The sequence below is a fragment of the Primulina huaijiensis genome, chromosome 2, assembly GCF_012295235.1.
Source record: "Primulina huaijiensis isolate GDHJ02 chromosome 2, ASM1229523v2, whole genome shotgun sequence".
NCBI lineage: Eukaryota > Viridiplantae > Streptophyta > Magnoliopsida > Lamiales > Gesneriaceae > Primulina > Primulina huaijiensis.
This window is the reverse complement of record NC_133307.1, coordinates 14,506,110-14,523,414: the sequence shown is the minus strand read 5'-3', so window position 1 is coordinate 14,523,414 and position 17,305 is coordinate 14,506,110. Positions and strand designations below refer to the sequence as shown.

Genomic DNA, 17,305 nt, shown 5'->3' with positions numbered 1-17,305 from the left:
TTTTTAATTAATTTGTAATTAATCGTTTTGAAGGCGTTTTAATTCCGAAAAATCCCAAACTTTAATATAAAATTCATAAATTTTAAATTTAGTCTTTTTATATTATTTTAGCCACCATGAACCACGACTTGACCCCCCGTGAGCCGTTTTTCGATTTATTTTATTTTAGAAACCCTAATATGACACATAAACTTCGACCCCGAGCCATCTTCCGATTTTCTCGAGTCACCCCCAAACCATGTTGAACCAAACTCTGACCCACACCCTATACCACCATACTGGACCCTAGGAACCCACAGACCAAGACCCCGGACTACAATCGAAGCTCCCCAACCAAGCACCTATGCTGTCCAGGAAACCCCAAGTGCATGACCCTTACGTTTTTGTGTCTAGGAGCCTAGCCGACCGAGCCACTCTTGAACCAACCAGTTGTGCCCTCTCCTAGGACCCTAATTCTCACTCAAACCCAGCCAGGCCCCCTGGACCGAGCCCACAAGCCTGCACAAAAACGTAGAACCTGCGCGCCCCTCCCTCGCGTCTCTCGGGTAGGAGTCCTTGCTGCCAAGGACTCCTCCCAAGCTCCTTAGCTCGAGTCCTAGCATGGCTAGGACTCTTCCCTTGACTCCCCCACGACCCTGTCTAGCCCCTGGACTCAGCCAACGCCCATCCTAGCCATGAAGAACAAAATCGAAGCCCTTGACTCCTTAAGACAGCAACCTAGCTTCCAGCTTTTAGATTCTCGTTATGCAGCGTTTCTAAGGTGATGTTAGGACTTTAAATTCATATAAAACAATGTTTGATCAATACCTATATCATGGCAGCCCTTAATCAATACAAATACATGGTTTTGGTAAACAAAACTCATGTTTTAGAACCCATGTGCATGCAACTTCGAAAATAATCATCATGGTTCTTAATTTTTTTCGTTCGAAATATACAACAAATCATAATACGGTGTGATGATGTTTGAAAGAAAGAATAGGCGTGCCTTTTCGTATTTAACGCACGATTTTACGTTGACGACATCGAAGAACGGGCAAGACCTTTTGCTTGAAGCTTCTTTGGAAATTCTCGAAAAGTTGCCTCAATATTTATGCATGTGTGTGCCGTGTAATTTAGGTGGAGATTTCAAAAGAAAGAGGCATGTAGTTTTGTAGAGTTTTAGGAGATTTAACAAATATTATATACTAATTAATCACTAACAAGGCTTTAAGCCTATCAAGCCAACAATTTGGGCCCATTAGTCTTAATTAGGATCTAATTAGAATATTAAAAATATTTTTGGTAAAAATATTTTGTAAATTAAATAGCCGGGTTGCTAAAAAATTCGTATTTTTGTTGAAAACCAACACCGATAAATTTACGCCCCGGCGTATAAAATCACCTCAAAATCCCTTATTTTCAAAAATATGAAAAACCATCAACTATATTTTAAATAATTAAAAATAGTTATTTAATAAAAACATTTTACGTTTTTCAGCCCTCGGTCTCCGTTCCTCGATCGCAACGTGAATATTCCTTAAAAATACAGTTTTATGAAAAATGACAATTAAATCATATTTAATATAAAATCATGCATGGCACACAAATAATTTAGCCACTAAATCAATTTATTACTTATTTTCATATTTCCTAGATTTGCATGCAGTTGGGTTACGTCGTCTTAATTTTGGACCTTACACCAATACTGATGGATTCATGGTTCAGAGTATCGATTCCATCCGGAGATCAGATGCTCAGTTCGCATATAGTGAAAAGGTTGGAGCTTCGGTTACAAAAGTATTCGGTACACGCAGATTTAATAGTGCTACCATTACCGGAGTTCGACATCATCTTGGGAATGGACTGGCTATCTTCTCATGGTACAGTCATAGATTTTCGACAGAGGTCAGTGTCTTTTAGACCGCCCGGCGGAAAGCCATTTGTTTTTGAGGCAGCTAGACATCAGTAGATGTCGCACGTCATTTCCTACTTGTGTGCGAGGAAGCATATGAAGAGAGGTTGCCAGACATTCTTAGCCAATATTGTATTAGTGACAGAGCCAGTCAGTCAGAGGCTGGAGGATGTGGATGTAGTCAGTGAGTTCTCTAGTGTTTTCCCTCGCGATGTTTTAGGTGTTCCACCAGACAGAGAGGTGGAATTCTCTATTGAGCTCATGCCAGGCACAATGCCGATATCTAAAGCACCCTACCGGTTAGCACCTGCAGTGATGAAGGAGCTCAAGGATCAGATTCAGGATCTGTTAGACAAGGGTTTCATACGCCCTAGCTTCTCTCCATGGCAGCATGCGACTGTGCATTGATTACCGAGAGCTGAACACGGTCAAAGTCAAGAATAAGTATCCGTTGTTGAGGATCGAGGACTTGTTGGATCAGCTTCAGGGAGCATCGGTGTTCTCCAAGATAGACCTTCGATCCGGATACCACCAGCTGAAAATGAGGGAGACTGACGTGCATAAGACAGCCTTCCGGACGCGTTACGGGCACTATGAGTTTATGGTGATTCCCTTCGATCTGACGAACGCGCCAGCGATTTTCATGGATCTCATGAATCGCGTGTTTTAGCCATTATTGGATCAGTTCATCATAGTCTTCATTGACGATATCCTGATCTATTCGAAGAGCAGGGAGAAGCACAGTCAGCATTTGAGGACAGTGTTACAGACTTTACAGGACAAGCGACTGTATGCCAAGTTCAGCAAATGTGAATTCTAGCTCGACACGGTGGCAATTTTGGACCAAATTGTATCTCAGGATGGAATAGAGGTCGACCTCAGCAAGGTGGAGGCAGTCAGAGATTGGCCAGTTCCTAAGAATGTGACAGAGATCCGTAGTTTCTTGAGATTGGCAGGTTATTACAGGAAGTTCATCCAGGGCTTCTCTTCTATTGCGGTGCCTATGACCGCCTTGATGAAGAAGAATGCCAAGTTTATCTTGGGACTTGAGTGTCAGCAGAGCTTTGACAGACTGAAGCAGGCTTTGACTACTACACCAGTGCTAGCTATGCCATCAGGGCAGAGAGAGTTTGTTGTTTATACAGATGCATCAAAGCTTGGTTTGGGCGCAGTTCTGATGCAGCAGGACAGAGTGATAGCTTACGCGTCCAGACATATGAAGGTTCATGTAAAGAATTATCCGACTCATGAGCTCATGCTACCAGTAGTGCTATTCGCCCTGAAGATCTGGAGACACTATCTGTATGGGGAGAAGTGCAGGATTTTCAGAGATCATAAGAGCCTGAAATACTTCTTCATTCAGAAATAGCTGAATATGCGTATGAGGATATGGCTTGAACTTGTGAAAGACTATGATTGCGACATTCGCTACCATCCGGGTAAGGCTAATGTGGTTGCAGACGCTCTGAGCAGGAAGCACGCAGTGATTGCTCATTTGTCAGTGCAGATACCGCTACAGGCTGAGATTCAAAGATTTGAGCTTGCAGTTTATGCCAGGGTTGAGGCCTCGAATCTTGCTACTCTGACAGTACAGCCGACTCTGAGAGACAAAATCCGGACAGAGACAGACTTTTGATGAGCAGTTACAGAAGTGAAGACAGAGAGACGAGGCTAAGGGCCAGAGACTGTATAAAGTGTTGAACGGCATAGTCAAACATAGGGACCGCCTATGGGTTCCTGACAGTGATTCCCTTCGAGAAGATATCTTGAGCGAGGCCCATAGCACCCCATACTCCATCCATCCATGAAGCGAGATATTCAGCATTTTGTCTCCGAGTGTTTGACTTGTCAGCATGTCAGAGAGATAGTCAGACTGCATGGGATTCCAGTGTCCATCGTGTCAGACAGGGATCCGAGGTTCACGTCTGCATTCTGGAAGAGTCTCCATCAGGCGTTGGGTAAGAAGCTACTGTTCAGTACTGTTTTTCATCCTCAGACAGACGAACAGTCGTAGAGGGTGATTCAGATTCTGGAGGACCTGCTCCGAGCTTGCATGATCGACTTCCAGGGCAGCTGGAAGCCGAAGTTATCTCTTGTGGAGTTCACATACAACAACAATTATTAGGCATCGATAGGTATGGCTCCATACGAGGCACTGTACAGGAGAAAGTGTAGGTCGCTAGTTTATTGGGATGAGGTAGGAGAGCGAGCAGAGTTGGGTCCGAAAATTGTCAGACATACAGCAGACTTAGTGGCCAGGATTCGGGACAGCATGAAGACTGCACAGAACCTTCAGAAGAGCTATGCAGATCAGAGGCGGCGAGATCCTGAGTTCGCAGTAGAGGATAATGTCTTCGTGAAGGTCGCACCGATGAAGGGTGTGATGAGATTCGGGAAGAAGGGCAAGCTTAACCCTAGATTCATTGGACCATTTGAGATCCTAGAGAGAGTCGGGACACTCGCATACAAAGTTGCATTACCGCCGAATCTGGCGGGAGTTCATAACGTGTTCCACGTCTCTATGCTGCGGAAGTACATGTCGAATCCTTCGTATGTGCTTAACTATGAGCCACTTCAGTTAACACCGCACCTGTCATTCGTGGAGAAACCTACTCAGATACTGGACAGGTAGGAAAAGAGGCTCCGGAACAAGGTGTAACGCCCTTAATCAATGAAATTAAACTATAAATGCTAAAATGCGGAAGCCTTATAGAAGATTTGGAGAAAATAATAATTAATAAAATTTGTGGCAAAGTTTTCCCATAAATATAGACTTACCGAAAAAAATCCCAAGCCAACAAAATAAATATTACCACAATCAATCTTTCCAAAATACACATATATTCTCAAAACGTCCACTAAACACATAATCTCATCTCCATAAATACCAAATGTTTGACAAAAGTTAAGACATAATTTTCTTGTTCAAAACATAACCAATATACAATAATCAAAACCATTTTATAATTGCCACATTTTATCAAAACATCAATGTCCACGCTTTAGCACATGCACCTTCCATGCCTCGACACTTCTATCGCTATTCCTTATTATCTGCATCACATGATATAACTGGAATGAGTTTACAAAATCAATAAGTGGAACTTTCAATAACAATTACATATACAATAGTGTAAAGAAAGGAATCATTACAATTGAACTATAGGAAATGTCACCGTTCAATGGAATATATAGATAACAATTATAAGATGGCATTCTATCAACCATTTCTTTCATTTTCCTTGTATGGCATTGATAAGTCATCCGTCGATGGTATACATGTACATTTCAGTCAAAATCAGTCACTTTACATGTTAAATGTTGATCAAATTCAGTTATGTGGGTTTAGAAGTTCTAGAAGCACCACCACTACCATATAACTATCAAGCCATAAAAAGAACTATTGAATCATTCTATCAAACATGTGGTGTGCATGAAATTAGAACTAGCTCCTTTCTTAGCAATTGACATCTAAATTCCTTTCCTTTTCTTACAATCAATGAACCATTACATAACAAGTATATAATCAATGGATTAAAGGAGCTAGGAACAATAACAATATCATTTGTCATACATATAGGCCATGAGATGCATTCAAGGAAAAAGCCCACTTACAACCAATAGAACTTGTTGTGATAGTTTCTTGGCAGTTGATCCTACAACACAAGATCAAGATTATACCATTAACTTCACATCTTTAACCTATAACTATCATTCAAGCCAAAACAACCATTCCCTTCACTTCAACCAAATACCCAAAAGATAATTTTCCTTACCTTGGTTACTTGCTCTTGAGGATATAAAGATCACACCTCCAACTTGAAGATCCAAACCTTGGAAAGAAAAGAATTTAGAAAAGAAATGAAGAACCCTAACTCTCCAAGTCGATGGATGCAAGAGAAGTAAGAGAAATGACATAATAATTGGCTTAGAAACTCTTAAAGATATGTTTTCTACGCCATAGACACGGACCCCGTGCCCTCCTCCGTGTATAGGTCTGTGTACACAAAGGAAAACACAAATTTTGCTTGGCAAGACACGGACCCCGTGCCTGGGTCCGTGTAGGGGTCCATGTACCCTCGGTCCAAGGGCCAAAACTGCACTTTTTCTTCCGAATTATCCAAAGTGGTGAACATGAAAGTTGTAGCCCTATGTCTTTTCTTGAATCTGCAACTAGTGTCGGGTCATTTAGAGGTTTGAGTAAAAAGTTATGTCCATTCTCCCAACATGTGTCAGTGCAAGAACAACTATACATACGACCCATTTCGGGCCACTTTTGACTCATCTTCCTCAATTATTTAAAAAAAACTCAAAACATGAAAGTTGTAGCCTTGGATCTTAGCTTTCTAATGCAATTAGCCTCATGTCATTTGGATCAATATCCCATTCATTGTGCTAAAAACCGTAACAAATACCAAAATTTTCATACCGTTTCTGCACCCCAATTACCTATTTGGCTCAAACCATCCAAACCATCAATCCAACTCCCAAAATTATACCTTCACAACAATAACAACTCCTCAAATACACAACCATCTACTTAACCATACCCAAAACCATATAATAATTAACCATGAATACAATGTAATAAACATATTGATGCTATAACATGAAATACCAACCCTTCCATCAACTATACTCATAAACCATAACACTAATCATGATCAATAATAACTTAACCATATATCCATAACACCAAACCATAGAATAACATCATTAACAATAAAAGGATAAAAGGTTGGGATATTACAATCTCCCTCCCTTATAAAAATTTCGTCCCCGAAATTAGCTTACATCAAAATAAATCCGGATAACGTTGTCTCATCTCTTCCTCCAGTTCCCATGTAGCCTCTTCAATCACATGATTCCTCCAAAGAACTTTAACAAAGCCAATTTCTTTGTTCCTTAGCACTTTAACTTTGCGATCCATAATTTGAACCGGTACTTCTTCATAGCTCAGATTGGGCAAAAGATCTAATGCTTCGTGTCGAAGAACATGGGATGGATTGGACAAATACTTCCGTAACATTGAAACATGGAAGACATTGTGAACTCGATCCAGATCCGGAGGCAAAGCCAATCGATACACTCTTTCACCAATCCTATCCAGAATCTCGAAAGGTCCAATATAGCGAGAACTCAACTTACCTTTCTTTCCAAACCTCATAACTCCCTCGAGGGGAGCTATCTTAACGAACACATGGTCACCTACATTGAATTCCAAAGGCCTTCTTCGAACATTTGCATAACTTGCCTGTCGAGATTGAGCCGTCTTCATTCTCTGTCTGATCAGTACGACCACATCAACCATTTGTTGAACCAACTCGGGTCCCAACATCTTCCTTTCTCCTACTTCGTCTCAATATAAAGGTGATCTACACTTCCTACCATATAATGCTTCATATGGTGCCATGTCAATCGATGACTGATAGCTGTTATTATATGTGAATCCGACAAGAGGTAACTTCGAATCCCAGCTAACAGGAAAGTCAATAGTACAGGTCCTCAACATATCCTCCAAAATCCGTATAACTCTCTATGATTGACCATCGCTCTGAGGATGATAGGCTGTGCTAAAGGCCAACTTTGTACCCAAAGCTCTATGGAGACTCTTCCAAAACTCAGATGTAAACCTTGTATCATGATCTGAAACAATCGACACGGGTATCCCATGAAGTCTTACAATCTCTTGGACATACGTCTCCGCATATTGAGTCATAGAATATGTTGTCTTGACAGGGAGAAAATGTGATGACTTGGTCAATCGATCCACAATTACCCAAATAGAATTATAGCCCTTCTGAGTTCTTGGCAAGCCAACAACAAAATCCATAGTGATGTGTTCCCACTTCCATTGCGGTATATGTAAGGATTGCAATAAGCTAGTCGGTCGTTGGTGCTCAATATTTACCTGCTGACAAGTCAAGCATTCAGAAATAAATGCTGCTATATCTTTCTTCATACCTGGCCACCAATACAATCGACGAAGATCTTGATACATCTTGGTGCCACCAGGATGTACTGAATAAGGTGCAGTATGTGCTTCCGTCAAAACATCACGACGAATAGCATCACCAACAGGAACACAAATACGACCTTGAAATGTAATCAGTCCATCACTGTTCAATCCAAACTCAGAATTCCCCTTCTTCTCTGCCATTGCTCTCAAGTCCAACAAAAGAGTATCCAACTGTTGCTCATGCTTAATTCTATCAATCAAATTCGGTTGAATAACTAAGGCTGAAAGTCGAGCGATCGTACCTTCCTCAACCAATGTGACCTCACTTCTCTGCAAATCCAACAACAGAGGCTTTTGAATCATAGAACCCAATTGCAGACCTGACTTTCGGCTCAATGCATCAGCAACCACATTCGCTTTTCCTGGATGGTAACTGATAGTGCAATCATAATCCTTCACAGGTTCTAACCACCTTCTCTGAAGCTTGTTCAGTTCTTTCTGAGTAAAGAGATACTTAAGACTTTTATGATCTGAGAAATATCACATTTCACGCCATATAAATAATGTCGCCAAATCTTCTAAGCAAATACCATGGCTGCCAACTCAAGATCATGAGTCGAATAGTTCTTTTCATACTCCTTCAATTGACGAGAAGCATAAGAAATAAATTTGCATCGCTGCATCAACACAGCACCAAGACCTTTCTTGGAAGCATCTGTATACACCACAAAGTCTTCAACTCCCTGAGGAAGTGCTAACACTGGAGCTAAAGTCAATTTGTCCTTCAATACTTGAAATGCTTGCTGACATTCATTAGTCCATTCAAACTTAACTGTCTTTCTCGTCAGAGTAGTAAGTGGCAAGGCTATTTTAGAGAAATCAGCAATAAAACGACGATAGTACCCTGCCAACCCAAGGAAACTTCGTACCTGAACAACTGTCAAAGGAATAGGCCACTTCTTAACTGCTTCAATCTTAGCCGGATCCACAGCAATTCCTTCCTTGGAAATGATATGACCTAAAAATGCAACTTGCTCCATCCAAAATTCACACTTCTTGAATTTAGCATTTAACTGGTTGTCCCTCAACTGCTGCAATACGATCCTCAAATGCTCCCGATGTAGATCTCGAGTCTTTGAATAGATTAAAATATCATCAATGAAGACAATAATGAAACTGTCCAAATATGGCTTGAAAACCCGATTCATAAGATCCATAAATACAGAAGGAGCATTAGTTAATCCAAACGACATAACCAAACACTCGTAGTGACCATACCTGGTTCGAAAAGCCGTCTTAGGTATGTAACACTCCTTTTCTTTCAATTGATGGTACCCTGACCGCAAATCAATCTTGGAAAATACAATAGCACCTTGCAACTGATCAAAAAGATCATCAATTCTGGGCAGAGGATATTTGTTCTTGATCTTTACTTTGTTGATCTCTCGATAGCCAATACACAATCTCAAAGACCAATCTTTTTTCTTCACAAATAATACCGGTGCCCCCCATGGAGATGAACTTGGTCTAATAAAGCCCTTATCTAATAACTCTTGCAATTGACTCTTCAACTCTTTCATTTCAGTTGGGGCCATTAGATAAAAGGCTTTAGAAATCGGTGCAGTACCTGGTACAATATCAATAACAAATTCCACCTCTCTATCCGGTGGCAATCCCGGCACATCATCCGCAAATACATCAAGATAATCCTTCACAATATCAATGTCACTCACATTCCCACTCCCTTCTCTAGTTACATCCACCACCGATGCTAGAAACCCATGACAACCCTTAACCAACATCCGTTGCATTTGCAAGCAGGAAATAAAAGAAAGGCCAAGAGAAGTACCTGACCCCGTGAAGACCCTGCTATCACCATGCCCTGAAGGAAAACGCACTGTCTTGGCTACACAATCTATCACAGCTCGATAAGTAGATAACAAATACATTCCCAAAATAACATCGAACTCAATCATGGGAATGACAATCAAATCAGAATACAACAATTCCTCATCTACTTGAACAGGTCACGCTCGAATCACACTTGAAGAATGAATATAATCTCCCGAAGCAAGTACAATAGAAAAGTGGACAATTTTACCAATAGGAGCAAGACCCAGAGAATGCATAAATTGCTCAGATATAAAAGAATGTGTGGCGCCAGTATCAATAAGAGTAGTAGCTACCTTGCCTGAAATAAGAATGGTACCTGAAATGATTGACGAAGCAGGATTAATTCCTTCCTTGGTCAAAGAGAAAATACGCCCCTGAACTCGGCCCTTGCCCGATGATTGAGTGCAATTGATCGTAATGTGCCCAACACCTCCACATCTATAACATTTGTTGCTTCCAACTAGGCACTCTCCTTTATGTGGTTTATGGCATTTAGGACATAAAGGCTTATCTGATTCAGATGGCACCGCAGGAGCTTTACCGCGATATTCTTCTTTTCCTTTCCCCTTGTGTCCTCTTTTTCCTCCTTGAACTGAAGCTTGACCCTTTTGGACAAATTGTTGCCTCCTGAATTGCCTTTCTTTATCAATCTCTTTCTCATCATATTCGGCCATCAATGCTTTCTCAACAATCTCCTTGTAAGAATTAGCCTTCGACATTCGAACATCTCTTCGAATCTCCGCCCTTAACCCCCGCATAAAATGCTCGGCTCTATCCTTGTCGTTGCTAGCAATGAAAGGAACAAAAAGACAACCTTCTTCAAACTTCAAGATGTAATCATTCATGCTCTTTGTCCCTTGCTTTAGCTCCAAGAGTTCTTTCACCTTGCGGGCTTTAACATCGCTAGGAAAGTACTTGTCATAGAACAAATCTTTAAACTCATTCCATTTCAATGTTTGAACATTAATCGTTACCTTGGTTGATTCCCACCAAATTCTTGCGGTCTTGGTTAAGAGAAACACAACACAACTCACTCGATCTTTATCATCAAAGTTAAGGTAATCAAAAATCGCCTCGACCGCTTCACCCACTCCATTGCAATCGAAGGGTCCGGACTTCCTACAAATTCGGGTGGATTCATCTTCTTGAATTTATCATAAGCTCCCTCAACAACTCGTTCTTGAACTCGTTGATCACGGCCTTGGCCTCTACCTTGAACCTGTGTTTGCAATCGGAGAAGTTGCTAGATTTGTTCCCCATGTACTTTAGCTTGCTCATGAAGTAGCCTACTAAACTCATCAACTACATTAGAGGAAGTAATGTCTCGGTCTTCTCCGGCTCTCCTTCTAGGAGATACTTAAGGGGCTTTTCTCTTGGGTGGCATTTTCCTATATTGCATCTCAATTTAAAATCATTTTCAAAACATATTACATGTAAAGCTTATCATCATACCAATACATCAATGAGATGCAGAAAGATACATACCGAAGTGTAACAAGCATAAGAATACATGTGCCAAATCATTGGTCCGAAAAACGTTGCTCTGATACCACTAAATTTAACGCCCTTAATCCATGACATTAAACTATAAATGCTAAAATGCGGAGGCCTTATAGAAGATTTGGAGAAAATAATAATTAATAAAATTTGTGGCAAAGTTTTCCCATAAATATAGACTTACCAAAAAAAATCCCAAGCCAACAAAATAAATATTACCACAATCAAACTTTCCAAAATACACATATATTCTCAAAACGTCCACTAAACACATAATCCCATCTCCATAATTACCAATTGTTTGACAAAAGTTAAGACATAATTTTCTTGTTCAAAACATAACCAATATACAATAATCAAAACCATTTTATAATTTCCACATTTTATCAAAACATCAATCTCCACGCTTTGGCACATGCACCTTCCATGCCTCGACACTTCTATCGCTATTCCTTATTATCTGCATCACATGATATAGCTGGAATGAGTTTACAAAACTCAGTAAGTGGAACTTTCAATAACAATTACATATACAATAGTGTAAAGAAAGGAATCATTACAATTGAACTATAGGAAATGTCATCGTTCAATGGAATATATAGATAAAAATTATAAGATGGCATTCTATCAACCATTTCTTTCATTTTCCTTGTATGGCATTGATAAGTCATCCGTCGATGGTATACATGTACATTTCAGTCAAAATCAATCACTATACATGTTAAATGTTGATCAACTTCCCTTATGTGGGTTTAGAAGTGCTAGAAGCACCACCACTACCATATAACTATCAAGCCATAAAAAGAATTATTGAATCATTCTATCAAACATGTGGTGTGCATGAAATTAGAACTAGCTCCTTTCTTAGCAATTGGCATCAAAATTCCTTTCCTTTTCTTTCAATCAATAAACCATTACATAACAAGTATATAATCAATGAATTAAAGGAGCTAGGAACAATAACAATATCATTTGTCATACATATTGGCCACGAGATGCATTCAAGGAAAAAGCCCACTTACAACCAATAGAACTTGTTGTGATAGTTTCTTGGTAGTTGATCCTACAACACAAGATCAAGATTATACCATTAACTTCACATCTTTAACCTATAACTATCATTCAAGCCTAAACCACCATTCCCTTCACTTCAACCAAATACCCAAAAGATAATTTTCCTTACCTTGTTTACTTGCTCTTGAGGATATAAAGATCACCCCTCCAACTTGAAGATCCAAACCTTGGAAAGAAAAGAATTTAGAAAAGAAATGAAGAACCCTAACTCTCCAAGTCGATGGATGCAAGAGAAGCAAGAGAAATGACATAATAATTGGCTTAGAAACTCTTAAAGATATGTTTTCTACGCCATAGAAACGGACCCCGTGCCTCCTTCCATGTATAGGTCTGTGTACACACAGGAAAACACAAATTTTGCTTGGCAAGACACGGACCCCGTGCCTGGGTCCGTGTAGGGGTCCATGTACCCTCGGTCCAAGGGCCAAAACTGCACTTTTTCTTCCGAATTATCCAAAGTGGTGAACATGAAAGTTGTAGCCCTATGTCTTTTCTTGAATCTCCAACTAGTGTCGGGTCATTTGGAGGTGTGAGTAAAAATTTATGTCCATTCTCCCAACATGTGTCAGTGCAAGAACAACTATACATACGACCCATTTCGGGCCACTTTTGACTCATCTTCCTCAATTATTTAAAAAAAACTCAAAACATGAAAGTTGTAGCCTTGGATCTTAGCTTTCTAATGCAATTAGCCTCATGTCATTTGGATCAATATCCCATTCATTGTGCTAAAAACCGTAACAAATACCAAAATTTTCATACCGTTTCTGCACCCCAATTACCTATTTGGCTCAAACCATCCAAACCATCAATCCAACTCCCAAAATTATACCTTCACAACAATAACAACTCCTCAAATACACAACCATCTACTTAACCATACCCAAAACCATATAATAATTAACCATGAATACAATGTAATAAACATATTGATGCTATAACATGAAATACCAACCCTTCCATCAACTATACTCATAAACCATAACACTAACCATGATCAATAATAACTTAACCATATATCCATAACACCAAACCATATAATAACATCATTAACAATAAAAGGATAAAAGGTTGGGATATTACACAAGGTGATCCAGATGGTCAAGTTCAAGTGGTTGAATCATTCCGAGGAAGAGGCTACTTGGGAGACCGAGACGGAGATGAGGAGTCGCTACCCGGAGTTATTCGGTACGTTCTAAATTTCGAGAACAAAATTTTATTTAAGGGGGGAGAGTTGTAAGGTCAAGGAATTAAATTCACGTAATCTGAATGCATGCAATCTAGGATTTTTATTTAACTATGCATTTTTCAAAAAATGGGGTTTGTTGGGTATTTTTACCCGCCAGAGCATAATTTTTAACGGTACGTAAATTTTATCGAATCGGGGGACTTTTTGAGAGTTCGCCTAATATTTTCAAAAAATTTCGAACACAAAATATTTTTCGGGAGTGTGCTTGAATTTAATGGGCTTAATTTTAAGCTTATTGGGATAAAAACTTATTTTTAAACTTTTAAATGACAATTAGGGCTTATTAGCTTAATCTTAATCTAGATAATAATACCTAATTAACCCTAAATCTATTATTACACACCCCACCAGCCGACACCCTCCCCCCCATTCAGACATTTCCTCCTCGGTTTTCCAACAGCCAACCATAAGGAAGCTTCGGCCATAGTTGTTCTTGCAAAAGAAATTCTCCGGCTTGATTCCCGACGCTCGTTCTTCGGTTTTCTTGCAAAATATTTACACCAGGCACGCATTGTATCTTTTATTTTCCATCACACATGTTATATACGCTGATGAATGCATTATTGCATGAAAACTTTCGATCCAACCGTTTCCATTAAAGATTTTCGATTTGCATGTGTTGTCTTGCCTTCTATGTTTGTTGCTCACCTATTTTCCTGTTTTATTGTGCAAGGGGATGCGGATTAGGGTTGTCAAGAGGCTGATAATGGTGTCAAGATGTGTTTTTGGGAGCAACATCGATCGTTGTTGCTGTGAGTGGAAAGATCGAGGGGTGTATCGTGGTGGGGCTCGATTTTTGGGTAGATCGAGTGTAGGGGGAAACGTTTGTGTCACGGTGATTCCAGGCTGTGGACCTGCTTCTGATGGGTCCAAACCATGACCTAGATGGCCCTAACACTGCTGGTTTGAACCCTTGAGCAGCACGCATGAACCGAGTGCAAGGGAGTTGCAGTTGAGGTGCTTCGGCTTCTAGCGTGAGTGATTCGTGCGTTGGCTGCATAGGGCTGGAGTCATGTTTTCTTTGAGTCCAGAGGAGTCCTAGGGTGGTCTAGGATAGGCTGAGCCGGGGCCGGTACTTTTGGTTTTGGAGTAGGAAATAAAACGTGACTAAGGTACACTTGGGGATTACGAGTGTGGTAGGAAAAAATTGGTTCAGCACCTTGCAGGTCCTGGCTGAGATATTTAGGGGCTTAGTCTTGATGGTTTTATGACCTTTTAAGTGTTTATAAGGTGTGGTAAAGAGTTGGGATAATTTTGGTTAAGTTTCGAGTCGATTCGGGATAAAATCGGGATCCACGATCTAAGTTTTAAAACGAATCGGTTAAGTTTGATATTGGGCTCGAGTTTACGTCTAAGAATGCTTTTAAATATGTTTTGGGACATTTTAAGGAGTTGGGTAAGCTTCGGGTCAATTTTAGAGGTCCAGGGGTAAAATGGTAAATTTTGGGTTTCCAGGGGCAAAGTGGTTATTTTGCACACGGTGTGAGATTTTGGTCCTGGCAATACCCTGAGCACATTTTATCATGTTTTAAATGTTTATTCATCATGCTTATGATTTTTTTTGAAATTATGATAAATACTGTGTATGCTTGGTTTGAAAGAAAAAGTTATGTATATGCATATTTTAATTAAGTGGTGAATATGACGATGTTTTTGAAGGACGAGAATTGGTTGTGACTGACGATGTATATGTATATGATTACATGAGATATGATGAGCTGAGGCCAAGGCTCAGTGGACGGGTAATGCTGTCACTGATGTTCCCACCATCCGGTACCGTGGTTATGGACATTTGATGCCATCGATAGAGCTGATACGATAGAGCTGATACGAAAGTCACAACTAATGAACTGAATTCAATTAAATGAAAATGTATACGTATATGATGACACGAGATGACATGATTTGACAGGATATGATTTTTCCCGACACGTTTATGTTATGCTTTTAAGTTCATGAAAGATATGTTGAGTATGATATTTTTCACTTATGTGTGTCATGTATATGCACTTGTCATTTCTGGTACGGGAATGTTGAGTCTTTAGACTCACTAGGCATGTGTGATGCAGGTGAGCCTGAGGATTAGGGGACTGGAGGTGCCGAACTCTGAGTAGGCAGACCAGGTGCGGTGACACGACTCGAGGACCACATGTTTTTCACATTTTTATTAAGAGATTTGAGAGTAGATGAATATTTTCATACGTTGATGATTTTACGATTTTTACTCGTTTATGTTTACATTTGATCTTGGATGATGTTGGTTACTTTAAACTGCGTCATTTTTATTATTAAAATAATTACGGTTATTTTAAATGTTATTTAGAAAATGTGAGCTTTTAAAAAAAAATTTCTGCGCTTTTAAAATGAGTAGATGTAACATCTTCGATTGATGAATCAATTTAGTGATAAACTGAATTCGCTAATATTGTTGTCAATGTCAATCATATAACTTAATGAAATTGTGGAAATAACTGAAAGACAGATATAATATAACTAATAAGAAAGAACACAAGATTTCTCGATGTTGGGAGATTTCAATTACTCCTACGTCACCTCTTCTATCTCGAAGATAGAATATTCACTAAAAAATTTTGATCTATACAATGAATTGTACAAACCCACTTCAGTTTGGACTTAACACTGCAAAGACTGAAACTCTTAGTATCGATACAACTTATCAGTACTCAACTGATGTGTAATTTCTTAGCACAACTGATCTCTACAAGATCAAATAATACAACGTTGAGTGTTTGTGCTTTAAGCTCAAGGTATATCCTGAAAGCTATGAATGTGTATAATAAGCGTGAGCTTTTGAGAGCTTTTAAACTTGAAAAAATATATGTAGAGTTCTTGTCTATATTGCTTGATGACTTCGTAACTCTGTAACACTTGGTTGCAAAACTTGTAATTCGATAACTCTGCTTCAGCTGATATTCTCGGCTATTTATAGGCTTTGCTTCCAACGATAACAATGAATGCATTTTGAATCTTTGTATCTGTTGTATAGTCACATCAACATTCTTCTGACAATCGTACACTGTAGCTTTTATGAAATGCGGCGTTCCCACTACACGTTGCAGTCTGCTTTTGTACAATTTTCGGTTGATAGCTACGTTCCTTAACTGATGATGTGTCAAGATGATTTATCAGTTAACATAGCCGATACGATTAACTGATTGCTGTGTAACTGATCAGTCTTAACTGATCGTTGTGTAACTGATCAGTCTTAACTATTATTTCAGTTGACTACACAGTTCAATTAGCTTTGCTTAGTTTAGTTGTCTTTGATTATATACGCATTAATCTTCAGTTCGGACAATTATAAGTTTTACGAATCTTCAGTTCAGTTACTTTCAGTCATCTTGATCAGTTGTTCACCTTTTTCACGCTCAATTTGTCAAACTCCGAAATTAAGTTTCCAACAATTTCCACCTTTTAGGTGTTTGAAAAAACTTAGAATTTATGAACTGATCAACAATGAACTCTTGTAGATAAAATAATCTTTTATTAGTAGTTCTTTCAATGTACAGATTCGTACAAAGAATGAAAGAAAAAAAGAATTTCTGAATAAAGGAATTTTCTTTTGACTGACTGAAAATCTGCCAAAGCTCTCAACTGAATATAAATGTCATCTTCTAACTGATCTGAACTTCTTCATTTCTTTGCTCTTTTATCAGCTGGTCCTTGATCAGTCGGTTGAATATGTCTCTTCTTAGATAGATTCTGCTGTTCTTCTTCC

General features: G+C 39.3%; 1 protein-coding gene across 1 annotated transcript; it reads right to left on the bottom strand.

Annotated features, from left to right (window-relative positions):
- Nucleotides 1-5,488: 5,488 nt before the first annotated feature.
- LOC140956730 (uncharacterized) lies at nt 5,489-7,205 on the bottom strand. Its single transcript, XM_073413597.1, has 3 exons — nt 6,710-7,205; nt 5,671-5,727; nt 5,489-5,550 (listed from the first exon to the last, which is right to left on the bottom strand). The coding sequence occupies exons 1-3, from the start codon at nt 7,203-7,205 to the stop codon at nt 5,489-5,491; spliced, it is 615 nt and encodes a 204-aa protein (XP_073269698.1).
- Between the last annotated feature and the right edge of the window lie 10,100 nt (nt 7,206-17,305).

Excerpts from the sequence above, each read along its gene's own strand:
- LOC140956730 (XM_073413597.1), bottom strand. The coding sequence starts at position 7,205 with ATGGTTGATGTGGTCGTACTGATCAGACAGAGAATGAAGACGGCTCAA. Across the intron at positions 5,728-6,709 it reads GGAGGAAGAGATGAGACAAC|GTTTGGATCTTCAAGTTGGA; the intron begins GTTATCCGGATT and ends TTTCTTTCCAAG. Across the intron at positions 5,551-5,670 it reads CTCAAGAGCAAGTAACCAAG|GATCAACTGCCAAGAAACTA; the intron begins GTAAGGAAAATT and ends CTTGTGTTGTAG.